Genomic DNA, 18,094 nt, shown 5'->3' with positions numbered 1-18,094 from the left:
TAATAAAAATAAAATAATTTATATAGTGCTTTAAGGTTTGCAGAGTGCATTACAAACAGCCCTGTGAGATGCATACTATTTTGTTATCCACATTTTGCAGGTGAAAAAACAGAAACAAACAGATTGAATGATTTGGCCAAGGTCGTATGGCTAATGAGTGTCTGAGGCCAGATCTGAACTCAAGTCTTCTAGACTCCAGACCCACTGCTCTACCCATTGCACTACCAAGCAATATTGAAGAAAGCAAAATTGAAGATAGCTAATCCATTTCCCTGAGGCTTCTCTTCTTCTGTTAAACATCTTCATATGACATAGACTCAAAGCCTGTCACCATCATGGTTAGACCTCTTTTTGCTATGCTCTCTAGTTTGTCAAAGTCTCTCTTAACTGAGGTGTCCAGAACTAAACACGGTTCTCTGCATGAGGTCTGGCTTTAATACAGCCTAAGATAGCCTTAACTTTTTTTGGCTACTACACCATCCTACTGACTTATATTTAGTTTGTAGTGTAATATTTTTGAGACAAACTGCTGTCTAACCATGACTCTCCTATCCTGTACTTGTGAAGTGGCTTTTAGAATCTATAAAACTTTACATTTGTTTCTTTTTAATAATATATATTATTTCCCCAATTACATGTTAAAACAATTTTTATAACAATTTTTAAAAGTTTTGAGTTCAGGGGCAGCTAAGTGGTGCAGTGAATAGAGTTCTGGCCTTGGAGTCAGGAGGACCTGAGTTCAAATCCAGCCTCAGACAATTAACACTTACTAGCTGTGTGACCTTGGCCAAGTCACTTAACCCCGATTGCCTCACCAAAAAAAAAAAGTTTTGAGTTCCACATCCTGTCCCTTCCTCCCCTCCCCCTTCTCTGAGATGGTAAGCAACCCAATACATTTTATACATGTGCAATCATGTAAAGCATTTCCATATTAGTCATTTTGTACAAGAAGACTCAAATTAAAAAAAGGAATAAAAGAAAGCAAAAATAGCTTCTGAATTTTATCTTTTTAGATCGATCCATTCATACAGATTCATTTGTAAAATGAAGGTAATAATAGCACCAATTTCCTATGATTGTTGAGTGGATCAAATGAGATAATATTTGTAAAGCCTGCAGCAAAACCTTAAAGTGCTATATAAAAGCTAACTTCTTGTTGTTGTTAAGGTAGCCTGTCATGATTTTTTGGATCGTGACTCTGTCATCCTCTGGTTCTTTTTAGTAATTCTGGGTACCCATATGATATTTAGAGTGTGATCCCCTCACTTTCCCTTACATGATCAGTTTGTCTCCTTTTCTAATCATATATATCTTTGGTATTGTCTTTTCAGCTCAATAGATAGACAGACAGACAGACAGACAGAATCTGCTGGAGTTGGCTCGTTGTAGCTTGCAAGAACCAATTGTCAAATTTTCAGTGCTAGCATCTACATCTAAGAAATTGGAAAATGTTACACATCAATGATACAAGCAAAATAATATAGATTTATTCTTTTATTGATTGTCTAGACTTATGAGATGATGTAGAAAATATTAACAATGCAGATTAAACTTAAAAGTATGTCATTCATCCTTTTGTGGGAAGGAAAGTCAGTTATTAAATATTTACCAGCACACATATGCAATAGATGAACTCTATAGATTTCTCATTTAACATCACATCAGAATCTTTATAATAGTCATTATTCATTCACTTCTTTTTCTTCCTTCCTTCCTTCCTTCCTCCCTATTTTTTCATTAGAATATTTAAACAAATGGTGGAGGGCTTATGGTAACACATAGTTTATTCCTTCTCATCTTTATCCTTTCTTCTAACTTGGATTTTTTTGAAAAAGTTTGTTCTAAACATTGGATGATCTTAGTAAAAACTGTCAACAGATTCTGAAATAATTTCAAAATCAATAATCAGGTGTTTCTAGTCTGTTACTACATTGTTCATTTAGGGTTTTTTTTGGCATTAATTGGTGTTTGTCACATTTAAGATTTGTTGGTTATCTTAATTAATAATGTATTCATCACAGTGTCTGAGTTTTGCATAAAATCTAGCTGAACCAGGGAATTTGTAGACAACAAATAGAATTTAAAGGAAACAGAACTGCTCATGTTTCTTTGGAGAAAATTTCTCTTAATTGTCAATAATAGAACCACCAAATTTGTATTATGACAACTTATGATTTGATACACCATGTAAGGAAATGGCTTTAACTACTAACATAAGCTCCAAAAATATCAGGGTACCTTACATTGATGTTTTTCTATCCTATTTAAAATATCAACAATAGTAACAACAACAACAACATTTTTATCTTCCTTTTTTATATTATTTATTAAAATATTAAGGGCTTTGGGGGTCTAGGGAGATTTAGTGCTCTGGTAGATTTTCCAGGAAGAAGGCATACATATTTAAAATATTTTAAAATGAAATTTTCAATGTGAAAGTAACTTAAGTAGTTTATTTTACGACATTATCAGTTTTTTCCAGAGTTAAATTTGATTAGCTATTCATAGTATTTTGATGACCTGTGACAAATGAAAAGAGTATAGAATTGGATAGAGTTACTAGATCAGATCATTTTGGTTTGAGAGTGATAAATGCAGCATAAAAATTATTTAAAGATCTCATAGTATGTCAAAAGTGATAGTAAAGAAAGCTGTCACCACCATATCTATAAAGTTATGCCCAATGAAACTGTTGACAGTTGGATCTCATTTGCCTGATCCAGTCTGTCTACAATCTCATGAACTGGTTCAATAATTTTTCATTATGATGAGCTTTCCAACTATTTTTCAGTTAAAAATCTCATTTTTAAAGAGACTTGCCTGCCTCTGTGGGAACAAAGTAATGCCTGGGAGTATGAAAGCCCTTCTGCTGGATTATAAGCCACTTTAGGGCAGGGAATGTGCCCTATTCTTCCTTACAATTCCTACCACCATGTTTTGCAAATAGTAATATCTCAATAAAAATTAATGGAATGAATGAGAAACTGAATAATATCTGATATTAATTATTTTAGTTATCACTGTTAATGTCCTTAAAATTACCTCTTCTTATTATCCAGTGTCCTGAGGCATTGAAAACAAACAAGTTCATTTTCAAAATCACCAAATAATGCCTTAGGACACTATAAAGATTTTAACCCACGCATATTTCAAAACTGTAGGAAAAAAGTTTCCATAATTAGAATAAGATATAAAATTCTATAAGGCATATATAATGCTTGTTCGAATAAAATGTAAGCCATTTGGGATCATGAGAGGTTTTTCAGTTCATGTCTTTTTATTCCCAGTCCCTAAGATGGTGTCATGCATACAATGCATGCTTAATGTTGTCAAATGAATTTGGTGTAGAGGATTTTATAGCTGGAATCAAGGGTATACTGGTAAATGTTTAACAACTGGCTCTCCAAAAAACTATACCTATGTATATGACACACTTTTAAGTTTAATATCCATTATTGACATTTTTTCCATCGCTTTCTTAAGTCTAGATAACCAACAAAACAATAAATCCAGCACTGATTTGTAGTGTTTGCTAGTTTCTGAAGTGTAAATATTTTCACTGGAAATTTAACAATGGGCTCTTGGCTTGAGCTGGCCCTGCCTGGAAGGGACCTAAGATATCAATTAGTTCAGCCTATTTATTCTATAAATAAGGAAACTGAAGCCTCCCAATTCACTAAATCACTTGCACCAAGACCCTTAGTAAGGACCGGAATGGCATTCAAACTCTTATGCTTTTAAAGTCCAATTTTTTTTTCCAAGTCAGGAGTATGTATTTGCATTAGATTCAGTATTTCAAGAGCTCATGACCTCATTGATGTGGGTTCTTAGTCCAGTGGTGCAGTTCACAATCCATTCAAGCCTTCCCATTCTGTGCAACTCTTGGTCTTGTCTTTCCATAAATCTTCCCCATTGATTCCACCCAATGTGCCAGGGGTGGGAGTGTTCTTTAGATCTCCAGCCCTTGTGTATATATTGGTGGAATATGTTATCTGTTGCATTATCTTTCATTTTTGTTTCATGACTGATTACCTCCTTCCTTGGTCCTGAATCTCTCTGATGCTATATCACACAGTTCTGTACAATTCTTCACTGGTGATGTATTGCAGGCTATGCACGCTCATCATGTAGCTCTTCTTCCAAAACCTTACCTCTTTAGATTCCATGACTCACAGTCGTACAGTATCGTCAGAATAATATTGGTGTTAAAAGATGGGCCTTTATTTCAGGGAGAATTTAGGAATCATTAAAAGCACTGCAGAATTTTCCAAAGGAAATCTATTCAATTAATCAAGAATTTATTAAGCACCTACTATGTACAATGCACATACTAAGTCCTTGGGATACAAAAACAACATTGAAACGTCCCTTCCTTCAAGGAGCATACTTCCTATCAACTCTGTCCAGCCTGTTTTCTTTCTTCTGTTTAATTCTAGAATTAACTCATTGTTCACCTGCAATAAATTTAAAAAAATAAAGTAAAGATTCCATCAAATTCACCCCCTTATTTTGCAGGTGAGGAAACCGAGGCTGAAAGGAATGAAATGACTTGGTCAGGGTCAGCTAGCAAGCATACTGAGGCAAGATTTATACTTGTTTCCTTACCTTTAAGGATGTACTTGAAAGTAATAGGCTTACATTTCTTATAAAATATTTTATCATTCATGATTTTTTTTAAAAAATTCACCCCATTTATAACAAATTAATGAGGTTCTCTTTGTGCATTTCGGTAACTTCCAATTGTTAAACTCAGAATTTGTATGTGTGATTTTTATATTTGTCACTTTAAGCAGATGTGTAATTACATATGTATATATCATCTTTCTCTTTAGGGATAAATCATCACTAAAAGCTATTAATGTAACTGAAACATCATTGGAATATTCAGATTTGGAAAATAATATTAAATACAATGCCTATGTCACAGCAAGCACAAGATTTGGTGATGGAAAAATTAAAAGTAACCTCATTAGCTTTAGGACACCAGAGGGAGGTAAGTTCTCATGGAAACAAGCTAATGAAAAATGTAATTCTGTTCAGAAAGAAAAAGGATCATATGTCAAATCCTAAATAAGATGTTGTTTATTTTAAGTGGCACCGAAGCCCAAAATGTAACACTGACATAACTGTACAACATTGAATTATCTGCTATGTATTTTCCTCTGTCCCTTATTTGTATATTGCATAACCCCATAATTCCTTGCTTAATTAGGTCTCCACATGGCATATGACTCCAGCCTTGCTATAATGTTGCCCTCTGGATCCTAGGCAATAGCTCTGTAAGAAGAAACAGTGTTTTATGAGTTCATTCTGTTATTTGTTGTAGCAAACCCGTTATATCATCCAGAGACATAGGATCTGGCTTACGTTGAATTCTTTGCTGTATTATTTTAGTGCTCCCCGCCCCCAAGTTCTTCAGTTCTGCTGACCCTTCCTCCCAAAAAAGTGAAAACTTATCTTTGTCAGATTTATTCCACTCCTTTAGTGAACTTGATTAAAATGCATCTATCATTTTTAACATAACCAAAAATTTTAAAACAACAGCAACATTGAAATTATAGGCACCTAAAACATAATTACCAGTGTTTGGGAAGATAAATACTGTTTGTTTTCCTCCAGAACCCAGCGATCCACCAAAAGATGTCCATTATGCAAACCTCACTTCCTCATCAATAATTCTTTTTTGGGATCCTCCTTCAAAGCCCAATGGGATTATAAAATACTATTCTGTTTATTACCAAAATAATTCAGGTACTTTTATGCAGGTAAGACATTATTTTTCCCTCAGTTTTTCCCCACTCTTTTAATTTCCATCAGTGATAAAACAGGTGATCTCTAGCAAAGAAAGCTGGGTTTACCTTTATAATTAAAATTCTATTATTTTTTTCAAATCTATTCCTGACATAAAATGAAATTTGACATTGAGACACACATATTCCCATATATTTGATATGAATTATAATTCAAATGGAAGCAATATGCCACTTCAGTAAATTTGACAAAAAAATTAGAGTAGCTTCTAAAATACTATATTTGCATTTTAAAAATCAACAAATGAATATTTACTAGTATAGCATTTATATAATAACCTCTTTTTTTTTTATCTGAACTGAATGCTTCCTGGATTAGCTGTCATTTCCTGTTGTCCATAACAGTGTCTTCAGCCCTCAATTTAAATGATTAAAAGTAAGCACCATATCATCTGTGCAGTGACCATGTAAAATAGGGCCTAAATGTGCCATTAGGAGCTTCTTCATGTAAACATGAATAGCATTCCTTTTTGAAAAAAAATATTTTGTCACTTGCTATTCATCCAATTTTGACACATTTAGCCTTTAATAACTATTTTAAAGTATGGTTTGAAATGTGGGATGACCACAGAGCTACACAGGGTGGTCACATTAAAAGGTATCAAGAGGTATAGAGATTCTCATATTTCTCAACGTTCATTTGTCTATTTTCCCCCTCTAGAATTAGTCTTAAAGATACTATAAATGCATACATTATTTATTTAAAGAATTTGGAATGATGGTACAGAAATGATGCAGATAGAATGTGAACAATTACCAGAGACTGACCAGAACAAGTAATGACAACTGCAAGGGTACAATGTCTTTAGTATGGTTTTGTAGCCTTGTTAGATCATTTTAAAGCCCATACTGATATGTCATCCTCTTCAGAGATCTATTCTTTATTCTGTACCCTTCATTAACAATCATTCATGTAAATTGTGACCTAGCTTTCCCATTTGATAGTTGGGAAAACTGAGGCTGTAAGGAGTTAAGTGACGACCACACAGATGCCACTTGCAGAGTTGAGAGGAGATGCTTTCCGGGCATGGGAGTAGCCTGGGCTAAAATAGGGAAATGGGACGTGGCTGGTCAAGTTCAAGGAACACTCATTAGGTTAGCTTGACTGGAATATGGAGCATTGGAAGGGGAAATAATGTGAAATAATTCTAGAAAAATAAGTAACAACCATATTATGAAAGGCTAAGTGTGTAGATTACCATAGAAGTAATAAGGAGACATTAAAGATGTCTGAGTAGGCAAGTGACGTGGTCAGACTTGTCCTTAGGAAAATTGTTTCATCAGTAATATGGATAGAAATATATCTTATTTGTCAGTGTCTGTCACCCAATCTGCAGAAGAGATGGGTCATATCAGCACCACCTGCTTCACAGAATTATTTTGAGGGCTTAATGACATAATAATAAATGTAAACACAAGTGTAGCACTCTAAATTTTGCATGATTATCTTAATTAACAAATTATATTGTTTATAGCTAAAGAGACCAGTGCAAGTCATCACCTTCCCTTCAATTTATACCTTTAAATAGTTGCCTGAACCACTGAGTAGTAAAGTAACTTTGCCCAGGGTTACATGTCTAGCAAACGTCAGAGGTTGTGCCTGGTTTCCTCCTTCCAAGGCCAATCTTTATCCATTAGATCTTACTATCCTTTTTTTTCTAGTTTCTAGGGAAAAAAGAACACATACTTTGATGATTTATCACAGTATGAATGGGGAGATACTGCCTGGCAGAGTAAAAAAAGTATTAAACTTGGAGTCAGGAGAAATCATTGCAAATTCTGCCTCTAATACTCATTAGATTGATGATCACAGGCAAATTAAGGGAGCCATATTGACTCATCTGAAAAATGAGAGGGTAATAATGATATTTCCTAGGGTTGTTGTGAAGATCAAATGAAATAACATGTTAAGTACCTTGTAAACCTTAGCAACATTAATACGATCCAATGTTATTATTCCACCAAATATTTATAGAATATATGATAAAGAATTGTACAAAGTAACTGATTTTCAGTCCCCAAAGTCTGTTTATGAATTCCCAGGATAGAGAATAATATTGACCTATGGTGAATTTTAGGCTACAATAGAACATTTTATACTACCGACTATTATCTTGAAAAGTATATGTGCAATTAAGAACAACTCAGTCTAAATTACCACAAACATTGTATTTATATTTCAGAATTTCACTCTCCATGACGTAGTCAGTTTCTCTGACAATATGACTATATCTGCAGTAATAGAAAATTTGGCAATATTCAGCTACTATGTATTCTGGGTGACAGCAAGTACTTCAGTTGGAAATGGGAACAAAACCAGTGACATAATTCAAGTATACACAGATCAAGACAGTATGTAAACTGAGACAACATTTAATTTAAGAAATGTATTTAACTTTAGATATTTAAAGTTGATTTCAATAGCTTTTACAAACTATCTCTACTAGTTATTAAGTCTTTTGAATGCTTTATTTAGATAACAAGTAAGTTTATGAATCATTAGTTAGAAAAAATATTAATTTAAAATACATTTTATATTGCTGTGAAAATGCTATTTTATTTCTTCAGCCTCTGGAAATAGTTTCTAAAAATAGAATATTTATTGATTTTCAAAAATATTAGTACTCTGTATATGATGGTTAAATTAATGACATAATTTCCCTCAAACCTGATTTATATTAGAAAATTTATTTTAGTAATTTAAAAATCACTTATAAATTATAGTTTAATATATTAATAGCAATACAATATGTAATGTTATTAATATAAAGTATTAATAATTCTCTTTATAGATTGCTACATTAATGTGAATATTAATGATTAACATAATCTTGACCTTTTCAGTGTTTGGAGATTCATGAAGGATTTTCTTCAACATTATTGATGTTAACTTTTTAAAAATTCATTTTTAATTGATGTGTTTATAACATCCTAAATTACTTCTATTCACAACCACTTATCTGTTGCTTCTACAGTGTTCTGTAATGATAATTGTGTGCCTTGTAACATTGTATGCGTGTTATTATTTCTTTAGGATTCCTCTTGAGATTACAGTGCCATATTCACAATTACCTACTTTTCCATCTTCCTTACCCCCCCAGTGCTAGTATTATTCTTATTGTTTTGATTAATGTTAGGAAATATTATTGCCCTAAGCCAGATCTGTGAGTCAGTCTCAGCAATATTTATTTTTCAGCCCAGTGGTGCATACTGTCAACAGAAACCCAGGTGGTGCAGGCCTTCTTAATTTCCAATAGCTCTCAAATTGATTAATAGAAACTTCTCAAAGCATGGAATGTAATTAAAAGCTTTACATACCTGATTTTTTTTTATTTTTTGGAGGAAGAAATGAAAGGAATGGTTTTAAATGGGAATTTTGGACTTTTGTAGTTTTGTCATTGTTTTAAGATTTTAAAATTAAAAATACAGATTTTGGGTTTAAGATAAATATCTGGACTTTTTTGTCTAGATCTGTGATTAACCCACTGTGAGTCCCTCCCACAAAAGCAAGGACAACTCCCTTGTAATTTTTGTAGTTCAGCTTTATCTGTATTATTTTGAATAGTTCTGATGTTAACTTTTCTTCCATTCACACCAGGATCAAAGTGGCTTTGTTTATAATCTGCACTACTAGAAATGGTCCAATTATTTCAAATTAATTTAACAATTTACCTATTAGAGAATTTGCTTCTACTTTTGTGGTTTATATCACAGTAACTTCCTGTTTCCCCCCCCATCACTTGAGTTGCCATATAGATGAGACTCTTGAGAAGTACCTGTCCCAGAAGTCCAAGTTAAAAATGTTACCAACACCTCTCATCTCCATGGCAACTCAAGTGCTTCACTGCAAAAAGCATCATTTATCTGGATGGGGCCAATACTTCTAGGGAGAGTGAATCTGCTGATTACAAAGAATCTGTCTTTTAAGACCACTAAGATAGCATCTCAAGCCATGAAATAAGTTACTAAATAGAATTTGTCTTTTTTCTTTCTTTTTGGTAGAAATGCGGAAACACACACACACACACAGACATTTTTAAGTATAAAGTTATATGCAACCTATTATTAAAGGGGCAAAATGAAAGTATATGCCAGGCTGCCGTATTTTAGTCAATCAACAAGCAATAATTTAGTGTATGGTCCTGGTATAGACTGTGGTCTACTGCCCTAAGACCAGTTTGGCTAAATATGAAGAGGTTCCTTGCTAATAGGTAGCCAACCAGGTAATAACTCTGTTTCATTATCATAATATGTGAAAATAAGAAAAAATGCAAAATGATCCTTAATTCTATGTAGTTCCCCTCCATTTCTGTAGAAATAGTGACAAAGTAGAGGAAACAGGGCCAAAAGGGGCTAAGAATCATTGCTTTTAGGCCACTGATGAATTGAACTATTATTCTTCTAAATATTTGTTCAATGGATAATGAATTGGCAAGAACAATCATGAAAATAATACAACAAGAAATTAACTTCTTATCTTCAAAAGGCCTTGGCCTATTTGTATTAAATGAACAAAGACAATTAGAAAGATATATTATAGCAACTGACATTTTCCATAATCAGAGTTATAAAAAGTAGTCACATCTAGAAATGTATGACATTGTATTTATAAAATACTCACACTATGTGTATTCACTTGTATTTTAATTGCAATGGCTCATGACTCTTATGTTTTGCTTATTATATATCATAGTACCAGAAGGGCTTGTTGAAAACTTGACTTATGAAACTCTTTCTTCAACTGCAATAAATGTCAGCTGGTTCCCACCATCTCAGCCAAACGGTCTAGTCTTCTACTATGTTTCACTGAGCTTACAAGGAAACCCACGTAGAACAAGACCACCTCTGAAAACTTATGAGAGAAGCCTGGTTTTTGACAAACTGAAAAAATACACTGACTATATATTAAAAGTCACTCCAGCAACAGAAAAGGGATTCTCTGATTTGTATACAGCCCAACTACACATCAAAACTGAAGAAGATGGTAGGCTGAGGATAATTATTTTATTTATCAAGCCTTTGCTTATTTTAAATCTTTTCACATAATTTTTTTTCTGGTGGAATAATACCTTTACTTTGTAATTTTTTTTTATAATTACAACTTACAAGTTTCCTATAGCCTTTTTCGTAAGATGATTAGCTAATAATAAACATTGTTTCCATTTGTTACTAAAGCCAAATTATTTAATAATGATAATTCAACTTCATTTTGGTTTTTATTCTTTTTTTTCTTTTATAGTCCCAGACTCTTCACCAGTAATCAACACTTTTAAAAACCTTTCTTCTACCTCAGTTTTTTTGTCCTGGGATCCCCCAGTACAGCCAAATGGTGCTATAATAAGTTATGATTTAACTTTAGATGGACCAAATGAAAGCTATTCTTTTACTACCTCTGAAAACTCTATCATATTGGATGAGCTCTCACCATTTACACTATATAGCTTTTTTGCTGCTGCAAGAACCAGAAAAGGACTTGGTCCTTCTTCTACGCTCTTTTTTTACACAGATGAGGCAGGTAAGAGATCATCATAATGCCACCTTGCTGCTTTTGGGAGCTTTTATTTTGAAAACAGGAACAACAAAGAAAAGTAAAGCATGTTTGACAGTCTTCTTGCAACAGGTTCACAACTATTGAGCTGCTTTTCTGATCTCCTCTAAAAATGGAGCGCTGGGACCCGGAGTTGTGTTTTAATCTACTTTGGAAACTCCGGGTTAGCGTTGCAAAGACATAAGCAGTTGTGGTATTTGTTTTGTTTCTATTTTTTTTTTTCAACCTAAAACACATTTGTGCTATAAATCTTGGTGGATCAATGCTTTGACCAAATAAATCTGGAGTGTCATTTTTATGTCGTTAATTTCTGTCAATATAAATAATGTAATGTCTTTTTCTACAGCCCCGCTAGCACCACCTCAGAATTTGACTATAATCAATTACACTTCTGATTCGGTGTGGCTAGCATGGAACCCAAGTCCTCTTCCAAGTGGTGTTGTTAAAGTTTATAATATTAAGATTCATGAGAATGGAACGGATATGATATTTTATCAGGTAGGCTTATTGTACTTTAGTATACATGAAATGCCATTTAAGTTTCATAAAGGCATCACTGTGTTTTATCTAAATTTTGTGTCCACCCCCCTCAGTGCTTAGCATAATGCATTATACCCAGTAGGCACATAATATATGGTTTTTTAAATTTAAATTTAAAATTTAAAGAAAGAAAAAATTCCTTTGATTCCTTTCATTTCACCAAAATCCATTTTTCATTTCCCTCTCTTTTAAAAAAAGGTTTTTGTTATCTGAAATTGAGAAGGAGGGGAATATGTGGAATTTAACAAGGCATTTACTAAGTTTATATTCGATACTGCTAGTTCTGTAGCATGTGGAATGTAAAGTAGATCGCTATGACCTCAGCTCATTGGGAGGTTTCAGTCTTAGACTTTTTATTAATGTTCAATTGACTTAATTTTGGGAAATACCTTACAAATGAATTTTTGCATGCTAGTTTAAAACTAATTATTTTTTGTAATTAAGAATTGCATGTGGATCTATTTTTTCTCATTTAAAAATGATATGGTAGAGAATCTATTTTATTTGTAAAGTACTGCAAAGCATTCTAATTAGTATTTAGAGTTTTAAAAAAGTATTCTCTTTATTTAAGCATCAATCCAATTAAAATTCTAAAAAGATACTTTATAATTGAGAATTGTTAGGAAAATATTAATGTATTATTGTCAGAAAGGGTTCTGAATATATTAGAGTGATTAACATTTTTAATTATGAAAAATATGTGCTATTTTCATTAATCTTCCTTTAAGAAATATCTCCTTATCTTTGTTGTAAGAAAAATAAAACACTGGAATGTTTATGTTTAATTACATCAAGAATAGTGAGAACAATCTGTTACAAATGTACTATTCACTTCTGTAGGGCATTACAATTTATTACTGATGACAAATCACTTTAATAACACTATTCGCTTGCAAAATGAATAGAAATAATGAAAAGGAGTAGTTAAAAGTCTATTATCAGGAACAAGGACTTTCTTGAAATCAAGATATTACTATAGAATCTGATAGGCTGGACGGAATTTGAATTACATTACTCAATAAATGTGGAATCTGTTTCCCAGAAGTGTGAAATTAGATTAATGACACAAAGCCTCTGGCTCTCTATTTTTCCCCCTGTCTAATACTAATTTTCTTCCATGTCTTTTATATGTGTCTGCTTTTACTAAGATTTTCTCTCTGTAAGCTACAGTGAGAATAATTGGAAATGGATACCAGGAAGGAAAAAGAGAATTAGATTTTTAGGGTAGTCATATTGCTAGATAGTACTTTATATAGATGGAATTCCCATATGCTTAAATCCTTACCCAGGGAATGGGAGTACCTCTGAGTTCTTGAAGGCTTTGCCAGTAAATTGGAAATTGTCAGTCATTGAAGTAGGAAGTACTAAATTTGAAATCAGAAGTTTTGAGTTAAAATATTTTTTCTGTTACTTAATACCAGTGGATCCTCAGTTTCCTCATCTGTAAAATGTTATAGTTGGGCTAAATGTTCTTTAATCCTGCTCAAAATTTATATGGGAATACTAGAAATACGGGCTAAGTGATGCTTTGTCTGTGGTCTGAGTTCCAGCTCAACTAAATACTAAAGGATCTGTTACTAAAGGGTTGACCACTAGGTGCTGAATTATTTTTTTTAGGTAGGTTGATGTTTGAATGAAATATTTTTTTAAAGAGAGTCAAGAGTGCTAAGAACCACAGACTTTTAAGAACCATCCATAAATATGGTCTAGAAAAAAAATTAAACTGTAGGTAATCTTAATATCCAACTGTTGTTCAATGACCAGTGAGTTAATGTATTGCTGGAGAGACTTAACCAAATATAAATAGAAGATACAAAGACATTGCAGATAAGTAAGAAGACTCCTAGGAGAAGGGAATAAAATGGTTTCGTTAGGTACTTAACGTCAGGAAGAACCGTCATTTCATGGAATACTTGGTCGTCTTGGTTTTTTAGTGCCCATGAGGAGTATAAGCATTCAGAAGGCTATGAAAATAACGAATTTAGGCATTGACATCTGTTGCCACTAGGTGGCACAGTGGAGAGTGCTGGACCTGGAATCAGGAAAACCTGAGTTCAAATCCGACCTCCGACACTGACTAGCTCTGTGATATTGGGCAAGTTTCTTAGGTTCTGGTTGCCTCCCTTTCATCAGTGGTAAAATGGGAAAACAAAAGTACCTAATTCCCATGGCTGTAGGAATAAAATGAGATCATACTTGTAAAGTGTTTTGCAAATCTTAAAGTGCTATGTAAATGTTAGCTGTTATTATTACAGAGAGTCCAGAAGGGAAATTCCATCAAGAACTTGCTAAGATCTTCCCAAATGAATCAATATATAGATAAATTTTTATTCCTTCAACCTAAGCCATTAGCATGAAGGTAGATACAATAGAGGAAAGTGAAAATTATGTTGGGAAATACAGCGTGGTCCAGAGGTTAGATATTTATCAGAAACCTCTTAAAGATTATTTTCAAGACTTTCTTTAAAAGTACAATAATGTTTTGGATATAATGAGTGATGAACAGTGTAGAGGGAGATATAGAGAGACAGAGACAATGAAATGGGGACAGAGGTAGTGAGACAGAGACAGACAGAAAGACAGTGACACAGAAAGACAGAGACTGATGATATTTTACCAGCCAGTTACAGATGTAAGTCATTTATTTCATAATCAGCCATCGATGAATTCATATTACTGCCTGTATAGGGCAATGGTCAAAAATCAAAATCAAATAATAAGAAAAAATAAAGCTTCAAATAACTGACATTTATATAGCGCACTAAGGTGTACAGAATATTTTCCTGACAAATCCCTAGTGCAAGTTTTATCGTCCTCATTTTAGAAACGAAGAAACAGACAGAAAGGAATGACTGTTCCGTCTGTAAACTGAAGGGACTTGAGTTAATATATTAGAGGAGGAAGCATCAGTGGCCCCCAAAGAGCTAAAGTCAAGAAGAGCATCTGGACAGGACCATATGTACATAACAGAAGGAAACTGTACTCAAGACAGCACAATTTTAAAAGCACTCATGGAACAATTTTTAATGTATCTCAAATAAAAAGTTACCAAAAGAACACAGCAAATAAGTCTCACTGTACCAGAGCAATGCTTGCTATATTTCTCTCTCAGGATTCTAGGGGTCCCCTGAGAGGTTTGGGAGTGTCTTTTCTAATACTGTTGCCAAGAATCCCGACTAGTTGTGTTCCCCTTGGTAAAAGTTTTAACAACCTGATCTCCAGGGCAAAAAAATGTATGCAAGACACACTTTTAATTTTAATATGTATTGTTGACACTTTCTCTATTACTTTCTTAAGCCTAGACAATCAACAAAAATATCAAGAACTCAAGCCCTGATTTTTGTCTTTGCTTACTTCAGAGATGCAAATGCTTGCATTGAAAATTGCAGTCAGCTGGAGAGCTAGTTAGAATTGACTTCAGCACACCTTTGCGTCGTGTTCTTCCCCCTCCCCACCCCCACTTAGATGGCTGTGACTAGCACTTCAATTTCTTTTAGCCACTTAGTATCAATTAGCTTTTTGGTTCTTGAATCATTTCACTCTCATCCCACTCTCCATGACCCTATTTGGAGTTTTCTTAGCAAAGATACTAGAGTGGTTTGTCCTTTCCTTCGCCAGCTCACTTTACAGATGAAGAACTGAGGCAAACAGGTCACATAGCTAGTAAGTGTCTGATGCTGGATATGCATTGAGGAAGATGAGTTTTCCTGACTTCAGGCCCAGTATTCCATCCACTCTGCCACCTAGCTGCCCCATCAATGAGCTTTTACAAAGGGGTATTTACTTCAAAGATATAGTAAGAATAAAACTACAACTCTCCCCGCCTCCAACACTTGATTGAGGGAGGGAGTGTGTCTCTCCCCTATCAGTCTTTGGAGACAGTGGGCTCAGATTTAGCTAAATTGCTACATAGCATTGTTCTGACCAAGTTCATTTCCAGATGCCCATGAATGAAAGATAAGTCCTTGACTCAACTACCCCTGGACTAGATCCCAGTGTTCTCTCTCATTCCCAGTAATGCTGGGCTGGCTACAAAACCTGAATGCTGAGATGGCACAACATTCAGAGAACCACTCTTCTGATCTTTCAGATCTCACAAAGTCAATCTCCAAGCCCTTTCCCTATAACTGAGAATCAAAACCACAGAGGCAAATGATCCAGGTCTGTTTCATGGGACCGCGCGTTGGTCTCAGAGGGAGGAAAGCCTGAAGCCTGTCTTCTTACCCACTGTTTCTCCAGAGCTGCTCTCAGCAAAGGAATTAAACCAACAGAGAGCAGTGAAGAGTTAGGCTGAGACTGTCCAAGGTTTCTTAAAGGTCCCTTCCTTTCTGGTTCCACAACTGCAAACAATTGAAAAAGTTTGCAATCACTTGATCAAAAATCAGTAGTCAGTAAGTATTTCTTAAGTACCTGCTGTGTTTCATGCATTGTACTAAGTGTTGAGGATACCAAAAAACAACAACAACAACAAAAAAAAAGATGGTCCCTGTCCTCAAAGAGCTTACGATGTCATGGCAGATGATAACTGACAACAGGAAACTGAAGACAGTGGGAGGAGCTAGAGGGTACCCAGCCAAGTGGGAGTGGGGCAGAAATGATGGAAAATGAGGAGTTAGCTGGAAACTTCGGAGCCTACTCTAAAGGAAGGCTATGGGAGGAGTTTATTGCTCTGCCCTACAGGACTCCAATCAGAGCAATTGAGGCAATTGAGAGTGCTAAGAAGATGAGTTAATCTCCATGATGATAAGATAGGGAGACATGATGTTCATCAAAACCATGTACAACAGCTATTGGAAAATGGGAGACTCTAGAATCTCTTCCTGGCACTCCTATAACATGCCATCATGTGTCTCCTGTAAGCTGGCTCTCCAACCTCTCTGCATAGGGAGACAGCATCAGAGGTGCTCTGTTACAAATGGAAAAAGTCAGAGATGGAACTCTTACCAAAAAAAAAAGCAACCAAAAAGACATCAGGAATCCCCCACCTATGTGCCTACTTTCTCACCTCTGAAAACTTCATGGCACTAATAAATGCACAGATCAAGATTTTCCTTAATCAAAATATGAGAAGGAAACACACGGGCTTTGCCTCTGATACTTCCTAGCTATGTGACCCTGGAAAAGTCTCTTCAATTCTCTCAACCTAAGGTTCCTCATGTGTAAAAATGAGGAGTTGAATTTGATCCCCTTTAGAATCACTCCTAGCTCTTAATTTAAGATTTTCTTCTTTGGCTCATTATCCTCTTTCCTAGTCTGGAGACTTAGTGAGTAAATTTAGATTTGCATTCTTCTCTACCCATGAATCCCTTGCTCCTGTACGCTATCACTACATGAGTAGTGGGGCTTTGCTAAACCCCAACCCCAGATTATTTCCACTATCCATGTCTCCTTTTTCTACTCAAATAAAAAGCTGGAGACAGTCATGTAAAAGTGCGGGCTTTACTTACTAAAATTTTATGTTTTCTAATGTCAGTTGGGCACTTAGTGCAGCAAGGCAATCCTATCCCTTAATGGATCCTCCATCCCACTTCCCATAGAAACTGTTCTAGACCTTCCCTTTTCTCTTAAAACTTCCCACCCCCCCTTCCCCCAGTTGAGGACCTTGTGTCCTACTGAGAAAATAAAAGCCAAGAGCTCCCTCCATTCTCCTCATCCTCATCTCATATCTCCTTAATGCCACCCCTCATTATATCCTCTTTTACTGAAGTTTCTAATGAAGAAATGGTTCTTCTTCAGGCCAAACCAACCCCTCTTCATGTACTTTGAAGTGTATATCTTGCAATCTGTTCTAATAGATTGTCCCTACAATTCCCACCCCCTTTTAATCTTCCTTCTCTCCCTGTCTACTAATACTTGCCCAAGTGCCAATACACATGCCCTTCCCCAAATGATCAGCAGATCCTACCATCTTTGTTCTATTTCTCCCCAAGTTCTTCATAAAACTCAATGAAAAATGTATACTCCATGCCTTCACTTCCTCTCCTTTTATTGTTCAGTCATTTCAATTGTGTCCGGCTCTCCGTGATCCCATTTTGGAATTTTCTTGGCAATGACAGTGGAGTGGTTTGCCATTTCCTTCTCCAGCTCATTTTACAGATGAAGAAACTGAGGCAAATAGGATTAAGTGATCTGCCAAGGGTCATACAGCTAGTAAGTGTCTGAGGCTAGATTTGAACTCATGAAGATGAATCTCCCT

The 18,094-nt window shown here is 34.8% G+C and overlaps 1 protein-coding gene across 1 annotated transcript in view; it reads left to right on the top strand.

Moving 5' to 3' along the window:
* PTPRQ (protein tyrosine phosphatase, receptor type Q) overlaps positions 1-18,094 on the top strand; it is a 268,160-nt gene that overhangs the window by 96,069 nt on the left and 153,997 nt on the right. The window contains exons 18-23 of the mRNA XM_027842510.1: positions 4,833-4,993; positions 5,620-5,765; positions 7,994-8,162; positions 10,504-10,794; positions 11,050-11,325; positions 11,705-11,856. Coding sequence (XP_027698311.1) covers positions 4,833-4,993; positions 5,620-5,765; positions 7,994-8,162; positions 10,504-10,794; positions 11,050-11,325; positions 11,705-11,856 — 1,195 coding nt within the window. The remainder of the gene's footprint in view (positions 1-4,832; positions 4,994-5,619; positions 5,766-7,993; positions 8,163-10,503; positions 10,795-11,049; positions 11,326-11,704; positions 11,857-18,094) is intronic.

This window comes from Vombatus ursinus, unplaced genomic scaffold, assembly GCF_900497805.2.
Source record: "Vombatus ursinus unplaced genomic scaffold, bare-nosed wombat genome assembly UNPS02014874.1, whole genome shotgun sequence".
NCBI lineage: Eukaryota > Metazoa > Chordata > Mammalia > Diprotodontia > Vombatidae > Vombatus > Vombatus ursinus.
Note: the sequence above shows the minus strand (reverse complement) of the source record. Positions and strands in the feature narration are given on the sequence as shown.